Genomic DNA, 18,788 nt, shown 5'->3' on the forward strand with positions numbered 1-18,788 from the left:
CAAGGCCTCGGCCAACGGAACCATGGGATTGCGTTACTCTGGCACGGCCTTCGCCAAGGTTTCGCCATTTCATCGTTCCGAAAAGAACGCAGACGACCTCCGCGCAAAGCTTATCGTTTTCACAGGATGAGGCCTGAACACATCCGTTACAGCACCCCTCACATATTCACATCAGACCTTACATTTCCTGACTACCACCAACTCCAGTATCCTAACCCTAAACCCACTCTTTACACAGTGATCCCATATGAGGAGACAGCACCTCATACTCACGATGACCTGCTACACGAGATCAGCCTCCATCTTTCTAGATGGCGCTAGTGGGCCATTTTTGATATTTAATTATATACTGGGGAGGAAAAAGTTCCCCCGTTAACAGCTATATTGATATATAACTGGTATTTCCCCCTCCCCTGTACGGCAATACATTTTCCTTTCAGTAGCAGACACCGCTACCCATGACGCTTCGCATCACTTTACAAGGTGGATATTATTCAATGACACAGCTGTATATTTAAAGAACCAGTTCTTCCCTGAAGTTAAACAAACACCGAATCACCAGGGACTTAAACCTGTAACCTTCGTTTTTCAGCTGTTAACCACTAAATCGTGCTGCTCTCTCAGAATATATACTTTGTATGTGTGTGTGATAGCTTCTACAACAGACACAGAGGACAAACTGGGGATATTCTTAGAAGAAAAAAAGCCTGAAGTACTAGATGAACTGTATCTACTCCCCTAGCAAGGGCTTCCAAACCCTTCCTTTGCTCCTGTGAGCACGTTCACACTGAGGACTTGAGGCGCATTGAATCCTGTGTTTGTGACGCGAGGTAAAATCCCTCACTAAGCTTTGACCCGCGATTGAGGTTTTTTTTTTTTGAGCCCGGATGTCTCACGACGGTGGATATTTTTGTCTTCCCTCGTCCTGTCCGGTCTCGCTCTTTCCTGCACGCCGATGCATGTTTTTTGTTTCTGAAAATACCCGGGTCGCTTCAGGGCCATATTCAAAGTGCCTTCAGAGACTGGATTTAGTGCCGGGCCCTGCACCTGGAATCTCCAGGCGCTTGAATGTGTACCATTTTTAGTTTGGACATGTCTTGTGCTTCATAGGCCTGAAACAGGATACTTGTGAGTGCACTGGCTTCATCCGGCTCATCCTGACTACATGGCGCACCCCCTCCCCCCACCTCTTCCAAAAAAAAAAGCACATTTCTTTTTTACGTGTTCAGACTGCCAGCATTCCCCCCTCGGCTACGCAGATCTGATCTCCAAAGAATGATGGAGATGCCTTGAGTTTTAATTCAGCAACTGCTTTCAAATGTTAATATTGCGAACTGTTCCTCATGGCAAAGTTGAAAGAAAACAGGCTACATATCGTCCGCCACAGAACAGATTTTACATCAAACTTGATAAGAGTACTTTCAAGGGGAAATGTATTTGTCTAAATGTTTCCTGAATGGCCATAGAGAATGTATGGTATGGCCTTTTAATAGAATTCATAATTTGTCATTGGAACACTAGAGTGTGAAATTAAAATAGGGGGTATAATATTATATCAAGGGGCTAAGTGACTTGTGTAATGTGGTATAGCCAGGCGTACAGACTGCATTAGAACACCCTGAATAGCTTTAGTTTAGTTGATTTCAGCCCCTATTTTCCAAATATTTTCCTACAGAAGCTGCAACTGGGACCCAAATCCAAGGCCCGGGCACATAACAGTAAAATCCATCCAACAGTGACAGAAGTACATGCACAATATAACTAGTCAAACCAATCATTTTGGCTCTTTGGTCTATTATATTACTTATTTCTCTACACTACATTGGCCTATTCCGAGCTGTACGTAAACATGGACACAATCAATTCTGGTATATTTCTTTTAAAATTTATTTGCCTTCCAAAAGGAAGAAATATGTAAGAGCATTCAACATATCTTTGGCATCACATGAGAAAAAAGACACCTCAAATATAAAAATGCTATTTAAACACAGACTTGCAATACATATCGCATTTCAATATGAACTTTCTCCTTATATATACAAATATAGTGCATCATCTTCACTTTCATTCAATTCAATACAAAAAATAGAATTTTAAAAGATCTCACTGAGTTCTAGGAGAATAAAAAAATAAGTGTTCTTTTCAGAGTCTCTAGAGCGGAGCCACACTCTACCACGGCCTCCACACGGAGTCAGCGGTCAGCGACGGCGCGCCAGGGGAGACCGCTGCTGGAATCGGCGTGCTGACGTTATTGGCGTACACGGGAATAACTGGTCCACTCGTTGCGAAGGCAGCGTTAGGAATTAAGAACGCGAATTGTCCGTCCGAAGCAGGCACAATCTGGAACCCGCCGTACAATTTAGAAGAATCTGACGGTAAACCGACAGCTGAACCACCCTTACAAGAGACACCATTCAGCTGCGGAGACCCGCCGGGTATCTGGACCATGGGCTGGTTAAATGCCGGCTGAGGTGGACCGGCCGCAAGCTGGTGCTGTGTGGAGTAGTTGATGGCGTTGATCTGGGACATGCAGCTGGCCAAGTGACCAAGGAGTCGAGTCCTGACTTCGGTGTTCACCCCTTCGCAGGTGGACAGGAACCGCGTGACTTCATTCATACACTCGCTGAATCCCGCTCTGTACTTGCCAAGAACGGAGGGATCTGTGTTGAGGGCAGCTGTCGGAAGAAATTAAAATGCGGTCATGGATGGGCCACGCATTCCGTCAACATCAAGTATACAAAAAAGAGCTTTCCTGAACGTGCCTGAGCCACAACTAAGGGGTAACGGGAGGCAAGCCGTCGTTAAGCTGGTAAGAGTAGATGCGTTTAATATTTGTAGAATTCGAACAAAATATGACTTCGGAATAGGCGACACTTCAGGCTAGTATTCCAAATCACCACCTACAGAAAAGTTGATTCTATAAATAAACCCGGACCGTGGGAACGGCGTTAAGTGCCAAACCGGTACAACTGCTGCCGAATGCCATCCAAACCGCAGACGGATGTCTGGAAGAAATCAGCTAGGCTATAATCTGTTCAGGGAAGACACAGAGACAGGGACTTACCAGTCATCTGTACTCTCTGGAGGTTTCGGAGGTGCTTCACTGTCATTTCAAGAATGTCCGCTTTTTCCAGCTTTGAGTGTCTGGAGCTCTGTATAAAAAACGAATTAAAAAATGCATTAATAAAAGTATTCAATCACACATGACGAGTATATTTCTTGTTTTATAACAAGTGTATCAGAAAATAATGCACGTGATCTCACTGCATGTAATCTCATCTCAAGCAAGAGTATTATTTTAAAGAATTCTGCAAATTTTGGGTTAAGTAATAGTATAACCATTGCAACTCACGTCTTTTTTCAGCGCGTCCAAGATGAGTGTTTTCAACTGACCGAGGCTTTCGTTGATTCTCGCTCTTCTCCGTTTTTCCATGATGGGTTTAGACGACTAAAATGACAAAGCAGCATAAACAGTTTGTGAGAAATTGTGCCAGCATGTAAACAGTAAGATGACAAATTTCAATGAGGAACAACGTCTCGATGGTGAACCCATAAGAAACGACTGCAAGGTAGCCTACCTTTCTGTGTTCCGAAGCCGTCTTGGGTTTGTCGGGAGTCGTGTTCATGCTTGCCGGAGTTGCAGCAACTGGCGAGGAGGTGTTTTTCTCCATCATATCGGCTGGCATCTTCTGTAGGCAATATCCCACACACAACAGATGGAGGCTGCGAATCCCGTTTAATTGGATCCCTGAGAAATGTCGCGTCAGTTCTGGAAAAATTGGCTGTTGTCGTTATCTTTCCTTGCCCTCTTCAAACAGAAAATCCGAGTTTATGGTAAAAATATTTGAAAAAGCTTTTTTCCCTCCACAAAATTGGCTGCAGTGTTGAGAATATCAGCCAACACTGTTAAGGAAATGGTGGTACCAGTAGAGAGTCGGGGTGTGACTGGATCGAGGTTCACTGTAAGTATGTCAGTGCTACAAACGCAACTGCCTGATCGTAGTTTTTGCCGGTCTTATTTATATCGGAGACTGCACGCGAACGGCTCGTGTGAAACTTCCCAAACTTTCTTTCCCACAGTAACTTTCTACCAATCAGCGTCAACGACACGCGGCCCGAGGGGAGGACGGCTCGTGGACGGTGCCCCGCCATTGGCTCTTTAGTATTGGAGCGGACGGCCAATGGCACACGGCCCGGCGTACGGCACCACCGGGCTTCTGCCGTCAGTCATTCCAGTTACACATTAACCCTTAATTTTCAGTCCTTAAGATAAAGGTTTTTAACGCCCTATCTGAGGTAATGCAATTCACAATGCAGGCTTACTTATTTAAAATTAACGGTGGGCCAACTAAATACAGTTTAAACCTAACTAATTAAGCGCCTAAACAAGCATACCGTTATGACCATAAATAGTTAAGATAGTAAAGTAACAGGGGTGTCTCTGCCAGTTGCGTTGTTTTCTGAAAGGCAACCGGAAAAACAATGTATGTGCGAAAATGATATCGAGCTTTGCACTGAGCTGTCAGCGGTGGCGGACACATTTAGAATTGGTTAACATTTTAACAAATTAGGCCTATGTTTTCTTCAGCACAGTGATGATGGTTATTATTATTATTATTATTGTTATTATTGTTATTATATTGCGCAAATAGACAATGTTCATTCTTCTGCAGTATGAACCGTATTATTGTGATCGAAATTGTATTGTTTTGAACGAATTACTTAATTGCGGGGAATTGCTTTCATTTTACAAAAGATTTTAAAATGAAGCCTTTAGCCTATAAAATAAAAAAATAAAAAAAACTTATTTTCCACTTGGCAATACAACTAAAAAAAGTCAGTCTAGTTTACAGGATGGTTCTAGATCATTTCTATCGCGCAGTGATTTCTGTGCTACATCTTTAAAATACTGTGCTGCATGAAGTTTGACATCTGTCGGCATGCGATCGCTTTTGTGAATGTGGAGCACGTGCCAGGATGTTTTATTGCCGCTGTGGTTGAGGTTTGGCTCTGAGCTGGGGGTGGCGGTGGTGGTTTATATTAGAGAGAAGGTAAATAGCAGCTGCTGTGTTAAGGCATGGGAAAACCACGCCCACTGCGAACTGGATCAGGCTTATTGGAATGTGAGCCAGTCCACTTATTTATTTTTTTTGCGTGGACAGGCGCACGCCGAACGCAGTGCATTACCAGACCTGAGGGAACGGTGGCGCTCGGCAGTTACACAATTAATAATGCCGTAAACAACAGCTACATTACTAAATACTTACACTTGAGTTCATATGGAATAACACCACACGAAAATAGGCTGCACGAATATTGCAGTGCACAAAATAGGACTGCACTGATCATCCATACCAATATTGTTATAGAATAATAATAATAATAATAATAATATTATTATTATTATGCCTAATTAAAGGCTTAAGCAACGACGATTCAATATAACAGTATAAATAGGATGACCTCCGCTGGTAACAGTTAAATGTGTTATTCAAAAAGGATCCCAGTGATAAAAATGAATAGCATCGACTTTGTTTACCTACAACTGTATGCTTTAATGTTATTTCCTGAAGGCGTATTTGTGGTCTTTTACTGAAAACGTGTGACACGTAGCATATTAACAGACTTTACGAATAGGGGCAGGCACGCGGGGGAGGAGGATGTTTGCTCTGTCAGACTGCACCGCTGAGCAGCGTGATCTCCAGCTGCTGCAGACTCCGCGACACGTGGCGGGCAAGCGACCGGGGTAGACACTCCTTCCACCGGCCTACAGCTACGCGATTTCTGCTTTGATTGCCGCATCAGTGCACGCAAGATTAAATAGTTCTATTCCCTGGAGCCATTGTTCAAAGTGGCTTTAGATCAGTCCCTCTTAAAGATTGCCATCTCTTTTTTTTTGTTTGTTAAAATAAGAACCCATAAACACCTTTTGTGTGCGTCTGCTCCTCTCCCCTTCATCTAATCTACATCACATTTCCATATAATTACTGATATGCATACATTTGAATGTATTATTCATATTTGGAATGAAATTGACTATATCAAAGGGTTGACACATCAAAAATTCAGAATGGCGAGAATATCCGCATATCGGCGGTTTCCTCACGTAATATCCAGGCTAGAGTTGCGACATATTGGCTATGCAAACGTAGACTGACTACAGTTGGACTCAAATACTATTGGCTCACTTAAAATCCAGCAGTGGGGGTCACATAACTGAATTAAAATGGTCTCACTCGCGCCCATAATGGACGAGGAAACAATATCCCACAAGCTGATAGAAATGTATACAGATTTTCGGATAAATGAACACAAGATTTGACATATTTAATAGTAATGTTCTTAAAATGAAAAGCTTTAGCTACGTTTTATGCATGCGAATAAATACTTCTTTCAACATGAGGGAACATTTTAAGTAGTTGTGAAACAGAACGTTTTTTATTTTTTTATTTTTAGATATTATCCCCACAATATAACACGCGTTTCCATTCTCCAGCTATTTAAACATTTTAACACATGCTGCCTTTTTTGGCTTGAGATTTCCTTCCTATTAAATAAATAGCAAAATCCAGTGTTTCACTTTAACCATTGACCATGTGTTAAATGAAACCTTGTTTTCATTTCACGGTATGGGAAATAAATGGACAAACTGACAATAAATGTGTTACAGGTGCAATTGATCATGGATTTTCGGCACGGGCAACCAATAGTCTTTCTATGCTTTACTCCACAGTTATACCGCTGAGGCATACTAAATGTAATCAGACATTAGGAATGATGGACAATTCTCCATTCAAACTTTGAATTGCCTACTTTTTCTACAACAACAATAAAAGAGAGTTATAATATTAAAAATAACCGTAACATTCATTATTGTAAATATTGCATACAACTACAAAGCCAAGGCGTGAAATCGTAAAGTAAAGAGAACCATAGCGTGTCTGGTTAATGAGGAAATTCGGTTGCGGACGACTTCGGTGCGATTGCCATTGTGTTCTGGGGGTAGACACACTTTCTGCCGCCTCTCTTTCCCATGGTCATATCTTTATTGACGGTTCTCGAACATGGACCTCCACACTGCAATAATGCAATCAGGAGCGATAGCGGAGATGAAGTACGTGAGAAAACACGAGATACCACGCTCCTAAACAATCTGGGCTGCAATAACCGGCAGACTTTATAACGGTGGGGCCTCATGTAATGTGTGATCTCTGCGCACCTCACTAACCAAGCAGAAGCGGCAAACAGCAGGACAGAAAAGAAGATTCATAGATGCAGAAAACAAAAAAAGTGAGATAACACGTTATGTATGACGAGTTAGGGCAGAAGGGTATCACCAAGGCCTGTTTTTATTCAAGGACGAGAATCCTCACACTTTTCTCTGAAGTGCCGACAAATTGGTCATGGTCATAAGACCAAACTAAATTCTGACCGCTTATACCAAAGGAGTACAGTTATTTAACTACAGTTAGTTAAGATCAATTATGAAGTTATTTCACAGATAACACACCCCCGCGCGCGCACGCACACGCACACACACAAAGTTGGTTTAGTCAAACAGTTTCAAGATAATATTGAGAGAATTGTTTATCAATGGGAGAAGAACAACTACACTGGTTTGCATTTTGGTTCAGTACACAACGTTTGCATACTCTCTCTCCCTGTGCGTGTGTGTGCGTGCGAGCGAGCGTGTGTGCGCACATTCATGTGGGTGTTTGCCTGTTTTTGAACCAAAGACGGAGTGAACGGAAGGCGACGGATACACAAATGCCGCCAGGGATACACATTGAATCGTAGTGGCGATCAAAGCTCTGCCCTATCCCTTAACCCAGCGCGTTTGTTGGACGGGCTGGGGAGATTGCGGATTGGATTCTCTCCAGATATTTTTCTGACTGAACGCGCACACAACCGCCTCGCGAAGCACAGTGCAGCGTCGGAGCATAGCCACCAGACAGCAAGGCGGAGAGCAGCGAGCGAGAGGGGTGCGCTGCTGGAGGGCTGGTGGGCTGGGGAGGCGGCAGTGTCGACTGCAAAGATCACTGTAGGTCTCCTGCATCCACAGCCCTTAAGAGATAAACTGAGCGCATGCTTTGGCACGGGAAGAGAATATTTACAGCAAAGCCTTATGTGGATTTTGAACGGATTCCTTTATGCTTTATGTCCTGGAATTATAATGCACATTGCTACGATTTATTTACTTATTTTTGTATTTAGTGTGTATATCTTTATTGAATTTTTGATATATACAGAACATAAACATGAAATGAATATCAAGAGCTATTAAGGGCACCCACAGGGAACCAAAAAAAAAAAACTAAAATAAAAACTAAACCTCAGATCAATAATTAAGAACACCTGACAAAATGTCGAAGTGGCTTTCTCTGGCCAAGTTCATGGTTTCGAAAATATGCCTGCCAAGATTATCTGAAATTAATTGGAGTCTTCACCAAGCCCATCAATGCTCTTTAAAAGAGAAGCAAGCCTGCTAATAAAAGTAAGACAAGACATAATTCCTGTAAGTTTAACTGAATTTTGGTATCATCCCCTAAAATGAGCAGCCCAAGGCTGATGGACCCTATATTCTTGTACAGTGTCCCAGAAAAGCACATCCGCAATGAACCTACAGACATGAATTACAACAGAGCATTCCCTAGAACATGTGCAAAAGAAACCCAGTGCGCCCTGAAATCACAGCACAAGTCATGTCATCAGATATGATTTATTTTAAAGCATGCGAGGAGTCAGATAGACCCCATCAGCAAATCGAAAAAATATTAGCTGTGCTTTTCGGATGAAAACATATTTTCTTAAATTAAATCCTAATATAAACTCATAGTAAAAGCAATCGTTCCCTTTCTCAAACAGAAGTTAGGTAACACCCCAGAATGTATGCAATTATTTTTACCAAATCATTTGTCATCAGTAAAAGACTCATGTACGAGAGTCAGCTGTGAGAGATTCAACAAGAACTATAAGAACTGTAATAAATTATAAACTCCATAAAACTCAGAGTGGAGACTGAGATGCCAGAAATATCATTAGTATTATTTAGGAATTGTATTATTTAGCATTAGTATTATTTAGGAATTGCTGAGAAATATGGTAAATATTAATCTGAGCAGATTGAATAACAGATTTGTCTAACAGCCTGAATGAGAGGTTCCAACAACAGGGCAAACAGGACTGGGAAACGTGGCCCCTCTCCGCGTGCATCTCTCCTAAGAGAACATGCACACAGAGGGCCTGTAAAGCGGCAGTCGGATCACAGTAAAAAAACAGTGCAAGTCATATGAATGAAGGCCCAAAAACGGTCATTTTCAAGACGACACTGAGAAAACTCCACACTGGGAAATCAAAGGCCCTTTCAATGCATAATGGAAGCCCTGGATGAGGCGTTCTCACAGGACTCTCCTCTCCTCAAGATGGGGGGGGGGGGGTACAGCTCAAAACAAGACTGTAACTCCACCCCAGCCCCAACCTGGGGGGGGGGGGTACAGCTCAAAAAAAGACTGTAACACCACCCCAGCCCCAACCTGGGGGGGGGGGGGGGTACAGCTCAAAACAAGAGACTGTAACTCCACCCCAGCCCCAACCTGTGTCAAGTACATGGCATGCAGGCCAGTGAAACCCACAAAGATCCCTGTTACTGCTAGTGATATGGCAAATAAGACTAGAGAAAGGTGGGAAAGACAGAGGAAGATGTCTCTTTCTGAAGACAACTTCAAGTAAATCTTGTCCATGGCCTTTACACCAACAAATTGATATTAGTTCATAAAGCCAACACAATTCTTAATACTTCCAGATAGATGGAATCTTTGTAATCACAAATTTTGAGCACTATCTCGTCTAAATTGCCACAGTAAATCCTTATTGCAGTAGTGTTAGCTGTAAGGAACTTAAAGCAAGATTGTTTCACGGTAATATGTGGACTCAGTTAGATGGGCCCTCCTTCGATTGGAATTGTGCAAGTTGAGAAGTCATTTGCGATCCAGCAGCCTTCAGGTCCCCATTCACAAAGTGCACTGTGAATGCACCGGCTATCAGCGTCAGGAAATAGCGTGCATTTCCATTACAGGCGCATAAATCTATCAATTCCTTTCTTAAGGGGTTCTGTAGTTGACAGGAAGTAAGAAGCCAGCTTTGAAGACACAGGCCCTATTTATCTGTCAGCAGCAGGGAATCATTCTCTGTAATTGGCAAATGCTTTGTGTACGCAAACAGCGGGGGAAAAAAACAGACGGTCATCTTTTTAATAATCTTCCTCGTTCTGGTCTTCCGTTTTAATGCCGCACAGAAGAAGAAACGACAGCAATAATTGAAGATGCTCAGTTAGCATTTCACAGACTGGCTGCTGTAGGGAAGACGAGCCAAAATGAGCCACGAAAAACATTCAGAGCCACTGATGAAAACCTGAACACAGACGCAGCACTGTCACTGTAAGGCTGGGCTGAAATATAAAAACGGCTTCCAGTGCTAAACAATTACCAAGGAACTTTCTCAAAGTGCTTAAGAGGACATTTTGCAAAAACGATAATGGCAGGTGAAATGAATAGTAAATAGTGATAATAAAGTAACTGGAGGAGGCATATTTAATTACATTATTATCACAGAAGTAAAGATGAGACTACAATTTTCCAGATGTAAGATAAAGCAAATATGTACGTGTGTGTGTGTGTGTGTGTGGGCGTGCTTGTGTGCGTGTGCACACATGTCCGAAATTAGCAAGCAGCCACTACCAGAGCAGAGCTCAAATACACACTTGCAAGGGGTTTAATTTATTGTAGATCCTGATGGAAGTAAGAACATCAGGTTGCAAAAACTCTATTTAAATCTGCTAAAAATATGAATTCCCGTCAATGCACCAAAGCTCTATCCTAAAACGTCTTAATTTAAAATGAAAGCTGGTCGGAGTTTGGGCTCTTGAGTGGTGCATTAGTGCAGTACAGTTATAGGATCCACAATGAAATCCATTTTGAATCCTTCTTTTGCATGTTTGTTTAGGCATGAAATCTGGAGAACATGGACACAAGTGTGCATTTTAAACTGGTGTAAAGATAAAACTAGGTTCAGATGTTTTTAAAAAAAATCAGGTCACCTGATCAGTGACTGGTGTGAATACACTGGAAAATTAAGCGATGGCACTATCACAGGTCATATATACTCATTCAGCTACGCAGTGGTGATTCACAAACTCAAAACAGGTGAATCAACCATCATACCCTTTAAACTGATGTCCTGCACTCAATCTGTTTTCTATTGGTTGGCTTGATTAACAAACAGAATCAAATAGCAAAATAATCTTTATCACCCAACAGCTAATTCCCTTCCTCCTCATCTCCAGTGGCTGAGTTCTTCCTTCACATCAAATAAGAGTAATTAAATGATAAGACATTGAGAAAAATCAATTCCATCATTACAAAGACAACGTTTCAACTTCTGAGGTAAATCGTCTGGTTGCTGCCCATCACAAAGAGCTCTGAGGTCAAACCTAGATTGAGTCTTGCAAACAAACCAGATTTACAAATCAGATAATCTGCATTTCATGAGATTTTCCAACTGCTCAGATCATTTGATTAATGTGGTTAACTTGGTATACTTCCATAGCACATGCACATTCTTGCATCTCATTGGCTGAACACTTACACCACCACCGTTTTATGTGGCTTGATGCTTATTATGCATGTTCTGCACCTACGCCCTTGTTTTTGCATGATATCATATCTGGACAGCACTTCAAGTTATGCTTCAATTACTGCAACTACTACTGATGAAACTACCACAACAACAATGATAATTCATAAACATTCTGTCATAGAAATAGGAATTACCCATCAGCTGGTATGATTTTTTAAATCAAGCAAAGCACTCATGAGCGCACTGTGAGCGACAATCAGTTTAGCACCTCATCTGTACAATGCTCACAAGCCACCACTGCAGCTAAGATTCTGGGAACCTGTTGATTATTCACTAGCTCACTTTGCTTCCACAAGATTATAGGATAGTGGATACAAGGCCTTTTATCAGCTATCTCTTTAAAAATACATTTGTTTACCATAATAATCAAATAAAATTGACAATGCTGTGGCCAAAGAGACTACATCTTCTTGGCCTGCCTCAACAGAGCTAAAATGTAATTAAACTTAGCAATAAAACTGACTCTGCCTTGAGTAAATAATAAAGTCCCCTGGCAGGTCAAAAATACGCTTCTGGGGTCTTGCCGATCATTGACCAGCAAATTTCAGTTTCCCAAGAAACTGGGAGAACTCTCAAGGGTTACAGACACCTTCAAATGACCACAAGCAGCAGATAGCAAATGCTGAACAAGAAAGGAGTATCATTGGAAAAAGTCCAATGGGAATAATTCATTGCATACTCAATAAAATTGGACCAGTGGTTCACCATTTATCCAAAGAATGAGATCACTACAAGTAGAACAGCTTCACTGACTAGACGCTTTGAAGCTGTTAAATTAAATGCAGAGAATGGTAAATTAAGAATATTGCTCATTTGGTTCCCATTTAAAACACAATGGCACAATAGTACAGTGCACTATCTGCGGCTAAAGTCTTCCTTTTGAAGGGAAAGTTCACAGTCTTTGGTGTCCAGCAGTGTGGTTTTCAACAATTCACGATTTGATTTGAAACCAAGGCATTCCACTTAAAGCAAGTACGTTAATACCAACCAATGACCATGAAACCATCTCTGTGGATATCAAGAACAGTGAACTCCCCTTCAGAAAGAGAGACTTTAGAGTCAAAGAACCAGCAATTCCACAGTACACTGCTCTGTTGTTTTTATAAACAAAGTTTATAGCATTAAAAAATTTCCTAGTGGAGGTTCCTTTAGGAAATCGCTTACAGTTGAAATAATGTGGAACCACCCAATAATGGTGCCGTACAGTTAGGAGGCAAGAAATCTTAATTATTCTTAATGTTATTAACGGGGGCGTGTCTGAGCAGACACGTGTTCAGCTTTTGCATTTTGCTGCTGAAACAGGTACATTACGATGAGAAGGGGGAATGGCTATGGACCAAAAAGATCCCACTGTACGCTCAGTCTATAATTCCACTCCAAAAGCTCCATTTTCACACTGAGGGGGAACTTTAATTGCAGGCGTGGGATGCGCATTGCCTCCACAACATTTTGGCAGGGAACCGCAAAACTCAAAAGGGGGGCTCTCCCGATACACACCTCCCCACTTCCGTGCGAGCGAGGCTTACGCCGGGGAGCGCCGGGGGCCTTGGGAGATCTGACGGACCCTCCTACCTGCCGCAAGGTCGGGGCCGCGCCGAGCGAGAAGCCCCCCCCCCCCCCTCCTCCTCCATTCCCCCAGACTACGCCCCACGTGCATTAGCCTCTCCGCTGGAAGAAGTGTAGCCTCCTGCACACTTCCCGTGGGAGTCTGCAAAGCCAGGATAACCCCGAGACCTCGGCTGGTCCGCTGCCAGGAACATTAAAGGGCCGCCGCCCCGCCACTGCACCGTTCCCATTACCGACACGGCGCTCGCCGCTCTCTCCTCCCTGCTCCCTCCTCCCTGCTCTCTCCTCCCTGCCTTCCTCCCCTCCTTTCTTTTCCTCTTTCTTCTCCACTGTGACAAAGATTAGATTTTTTTTTTTTTACCCTCCCCTTTTTTTGGTGGGGGGCGGGGGGGGGATTGGGGTGTTCACATGATCTCCTGCGCCCGGACCATTGTCTGCAGATTGTAGAGCTGCCAATTTCAATTTGGCCGCCCTGTTATCAGCACAAAAAGCTTAATTTGAAAAGTGGAAATCAAACTGTCCTGCCAAGAATGCCGACTGACACTGATGGCGAGCTGACTGCTCGGCGGAGGCCTGCGTTCTGCGCGGCTTTTGTCTCCGCCGCTCCGCCTCTGAAGTCCACAGCTGTCATATTCCTTCAGCTCTACAAAGGTCAAGCGCTGGTGCCAAATACTTATAAGGCAAATGATTTGGCCTCCCAGACATCACAAACACACACACATGCAAGCGATGCGTTTTTTGCTCCTAGAAAGCATTACGTTCAAGGCTCCACCGACTCGGCTAAAATAGCATAATGTAGATATTTTAAATTATTATAACTGAAATCTGGTGTGCTGGTGTGCTTTATTTTTTCAGCTTCTCTAGGGATTCTTCTGATTTTATTTCATTTTCCTCTGAGCATAATTCCTTGCCTGTTATTCATTGGAATCACAAATTATGGCTCTTTAGGCTCAGCTGAGCCATCCACACCTGTGCAAGGAGCAAAGCATGTGAAGCACATGCACTCCACCAATGCTTCTGCCCATGCCTCAGCAGCCATTTTCCAACTGCAGGAGACTGGAACTACAGTACTGTGATGGTAACTTGCAGAACCTTGCTGCAGTACTGAAGGAGAGTGGAACTACAGTAGTAAGACGGTAACTCACAGAAACTTGCTGGCCTACACCAACCACAAGGTTGGATAATGCACAGCAATGCAGATTGCAGAGTGAGTACATACTCACTCACGGACATAGCCAAGGCCAGACGTTGCAACTAATTTTCAGATTTAACCACTCAGAAGCCTGATATACTTATGACTTATACACTTATATACATAGGCATTAAGATGGAAATCAAAACTTGCAAAAACCAAAATTTTTAAAAAGCAGGTGGCCTGACTGATGAACGCAAACAATTGTGCTTGCACGTTATCTGAGCGAGGAGAGTAACATATGACACAAGTTCCCCGCAGCTGGTCTTGAGCACTCCTTTGATATCAAGGCTGACCTTGAGTGCCAGGCAGCTTCTGTATCCCGGCTCATTCACACAATCTCTCGCACGCCCACACGCCCACACCCCACACACGAATGACCTCACCCGTCTCGTTTCCCCCAGGGGGCTGGCTCTGTACGACGAGACGACAGCCCTCTCATTGAGGCTCTGTCAGGGTTGACCCTTCAACCCCCCCACCTATTCGGAGTCTATATATTCACCTGCCTACAGGGACAGACGCCAGCGCTAGCCTACACATCTGAGACCAGTGTCTCATTCACGCTGCCATACACAGACAAGGCAGTCTTTCACTATCTCACCTTTCTGTGACTTGAGTACCGACAGAGCAGTGGATTCACCTACAGCCATCCGAAAACTCTTCCCTCTGCTCCTGGGAATTATTTCGACTTGCTCCGGCAGTGTATGTTCGGACTGAGACCCTGAAGCCATACCACTAAATTTTCACCCTTCGTTCCATAAATAAACTGTTAATAATCACTCAATCCCATCACTCAATACCATCGCCCTGGCAACACCTCCTGGCAAGGGCCAGTATCGTGCCTTGCCGAGCCTTGTCAGCTGTGCAGTCTGTGATCTCCGTCAGATGACCTCACGCTATTCCCTCCCAAATTCACACAGGATACTGCACCAATGAGACAGGCCCACAGATACATTTAGGCATTCAGCATTCCAAGCTGAGAAATATCAGCCTTGATGTCCCCACTGTCATTCCTACTAGACAAACTGAAGAAATACGTGTAATGGACACAAACTTGGTGTGCATCATGTAAACCTGTCTACTAGGCGTTCCACACGTGGTGGAACATTATCTTCGTGAAATGTTTATGTCTGCGACAAGAACATTCACATATGTTCCCCATAACCACAGAGGGCAACAGGACATGCTGCAGGAAGAGCTCACGCCAACTGCAGTAATGCAACTCCTACTGACTTCACTTTTTATTACATAAACAATGGAATTTCAAAGGTATTGCTGAACACAGTTCCACATGCAAGGGGATGGAACCCTCACCAATTTCAGCGGATTATTTAAAAGATTATTTCAGCTAAAAAAATGCTGTACGTTTGAAGTGGAAATGATGGTTTGGCTTGAGAAGCCAACTCAACATTTTCCCTGATAAAAATGAATAGAAGTGAAAAAGGTAGAGTCTGTGTTTCTAATGAAAGTATTGCTTCCAATTTCCCACTCCTGCTTACTGATTTTCCATAAAGTGAAGAATAGGACTGATTTTATAGCTGGATAGTTTCTCATCAGGTCTTACTGAGTCTAATAAGCCGCGTTTCCACCGCAGGAACTATACCCCGGAACTAGGAACCTTTTGAGGAACTCAGTGCGTTTCCACCGCAGGAACTAGGGTCTAAATTTAGTTCTGGGGGCTTTGTTTTACCCCCCAAAACGTTCCTGCTCGGGGGGTAGTACTTTCCGAAAGTACAGGAACCTTTTGGGTGGAGCTTGCAGCGCTGAACATTTCTGATTGGTCGAGTACTCGTAGCGTTTGTGTTGTATTTATTTTCCGCCATTACCCGCCATGTTTGAAAATAAACCAATTTATTTTCATAATAACTTCAAATCAAACTTGTATGTTATGCGGCGCAGTAGCCTACTTTTGGTTATAGCCTATCAACGTCTTGGAATTATAAGGTGTGCTCTTCTGTTCTTTTCTTGCTTTAGTATTCGTTTTATAAAATGCTAAGCATTCGTGCTGGGACAGCATATTACGTAGGCTACCAAAACACTCAAACGGATTAATTCGGTTGCTGAATATTTTCTTCCGGATTTTCTTTGTTAGCCCGTTGTAATTGACTCAAAACGTTTGATACAGTTATGTGAGGTATGCGGTAGTTCTGCATAATTAACATTGGTGATACAGTACAAGCAAACTGGAAATCACCTTCCGCACTTTTTATCCGGGTAAAATATCAGATTAATTCTAGTAATCTTCCCTTTAGCTTTTTCAGACTGCCGTTAATTTTACTCAATTTTACTGCCATTTTTCAATTCCACGAAAAGACCAGGAAGACTATGGACTAATTTATGGTGCATGGTTCGCATCTGGAGGGCACACTTCGCTGCTCGGCTAGCAGTAACTTCGAAGGAAAGCAAACGGTGGCTGTACCACTACTAATTTACATTTTCACGCAAGTCCGAGTTTTCGTTCTATTCTTGTCATTTTGCGATTAGCCTATATGGAATTGACGACGAGAAAGTAATAAAACAGCTAATTGTTTACAACGTGTGCATGTTTTCTGATGTTAATAAATGTGTTTGAGAGGATATGAAAATAAATAAATACAAAAGTAACCATATATAGTAATTGTTGGTAACCCGTTGTATATAAGTGGAATAAACCCCTCCGGGCTGGTTATTAGAAAATAATGTAGGCTACTTCGGTGGTAGTATGGGGTTACAGAAGAAATAATATGACAGATGTACCGACGACAACGTCAGTGGGCTAATTTGCCTAATCTTCGCGGTACTTTAGACCCCGGTGGAAACGCAGACAACCATTGGCTGAAGGAACCTTTTAGTTCCTGGTAAAGTAGTTCCTGGGACTGAAAGTTCCGGGTAATTTTGGTGGAAACGCGGCTAAAGATATTCAGGGGCAATCGGTACTTCCTGGCTGAGAACTCACTGGGTTCTCTATCACAAGGTCATGGGGTCATATTGTGGGTGTGACATCATTAGCATTTTTATCTCATGTCCTGGGGTGAGGGGCTTTACCTGGATTGAAACAAGCTCTTTGAAACCAGCTCCGGACAACAGTATCAGTCAGATTCTTATCAAAGGAGCCATCAACCCCAATCAAACAGGGACACAGAAGATCAAACGATATACAAAGTGACAGCTGGCGGTGGGGACCAGGGTGCAGGGACCAATACGAGCCACCACACATGGCCCATTGACCCTCGCTGCAAAAGGGTAAACCGAGGAGCTTGAGCACCCCTTCTCCCCCATCCTCCCCACCACATCCAAACTCCCACTCCTGGCTCTCCCTCACAGTATGGGCACCCAGAGTTCAAGCAACGCCGAACAGGAAGCAGTAGCTGGTCAGGGAAGATTTAGCAACTCAGTGGTCTATTAAATCACGCGGCCGCTGGGAGAGATTTGGGGGGGGGGGCGATTACTCCGAGTACAACGGGGCTCCTTTTCCCACACATCGGCCAATCGCCCCTCCCTCCGAGAGCCGGAGTAATCCACGCCGCCTCGCCTCCGGCCATCCTGCCCAGGAGTACGGAAAAGACATTCCGTTGCGCTCGGCTTTCCCCTCCTTTTTAAACTAAGTAACTCTAATTGTCCTGGGAAAGTCATGGTTGGGCCCCGGGGCACAAAGGGGCAGTTTATAATTAATGTTACAGAAGGGGGATTATGGACGGACGCGGGCAGGGCTGATGTGAACCGCTGTGACAGAGAATGTGTGATCTTCCTGACGGAGCCAGGGGGAGGATGGAGGTCACCCAGCCTGCTCCGGCCCCATCCCCGCGTGCTGCGAAGGCATCTGCGTCAAACCGGGAGAGCTCTCTCCCCTTCCTTTCAGCCTCGGGCCCATGTGACAAACGACACATTTCTCCTCCTTTAACTCTGTAATCTTAAATTAATTTGCCAGAAGCTAATCGTTCCCCGCTGCCTTAAATCAGCTTTTCAGTGCTACAGGCACGCAGCATACATAGCAATGCTTTTTATACAACTTATTAGTTGAAGCAGTTACTCTTGTATCACAGATTATTCATAAATTTAGTTACAGAAGCACTTGTGTTCATTCCATGAATGCTTTACACTTGGATACCTCTGGATATGAAATTTATTGGGGACGACGCATGATATGTGGTAATAATACAGTATCTCACGGAAAACTTCCAGTAAACTCCTCAGTCCTACAGAAGTCCGACGTTCCGGCTGATGAAACCGGAATATGGAGGAACGTTGGCGTTGCGGGTTGGAACAGAGCGATTCCCCTGCAGCTCTGCAGCTTTGACGGGGAGGTGAGCGAGCGACTCCATCCGCCGCGGGAACACCAAAGGTTTCCTGACGTAGG

At 43.5% G+C, this 18,788-nt stretch overlaps 1 protein-coding gene across 1 annotated transcript in view; it reads right to left on the reverse strand.

The window, feature by feature from the left end:
• Positions 1 to 1,869: 1,869 nt before the first annotated feature.
• Positions 1,870 to 18,788, reverse strand: part of LOC135256514 (transcription factor HES-1-like) — a 53,674-nt gene continuing 36,755 nt past the window's right edge. The window contains exons 2-5 of the mRNA XM_064338346.1: positions 3,579 to 3,689; positions 3,353 to 3,448; positions 3,065 to 3,152; positions 1,870 to 2,675 (exon numbers count right to left, since the gene is read on the reverse strand). Of these exons, the coding sequence (XP_064194416.1) occupies positions 2,170 to 2,675; positions 3,065 to 3,152; positions 3,353 to 3,448; positions 3,579 to 3,689 (801 nt within the window). The 3' untranslated portion in view covers positions 1,870 to 2,169. The remainder of the gene's footprint in view (positions 2,676 to 3,064; positions 3,153 to 3,352; positions 3,449 to 3,578; positions 3,690 to 18,788) is intronic.

This window comes from Anguilla rostrata, chromosome 6 (genome assembly GCF_018555375.3).
Source record: "Anguilla rostrata isolate EN2019 chromosome 6, ASM1855537v3, whole genome shotgun sequence".
NCBI lineage: Eukaryota > Metazoa > Chordata > Actinopteri > Anguilliformes > Anguillidae > Anguilla > Anguilla rostrata.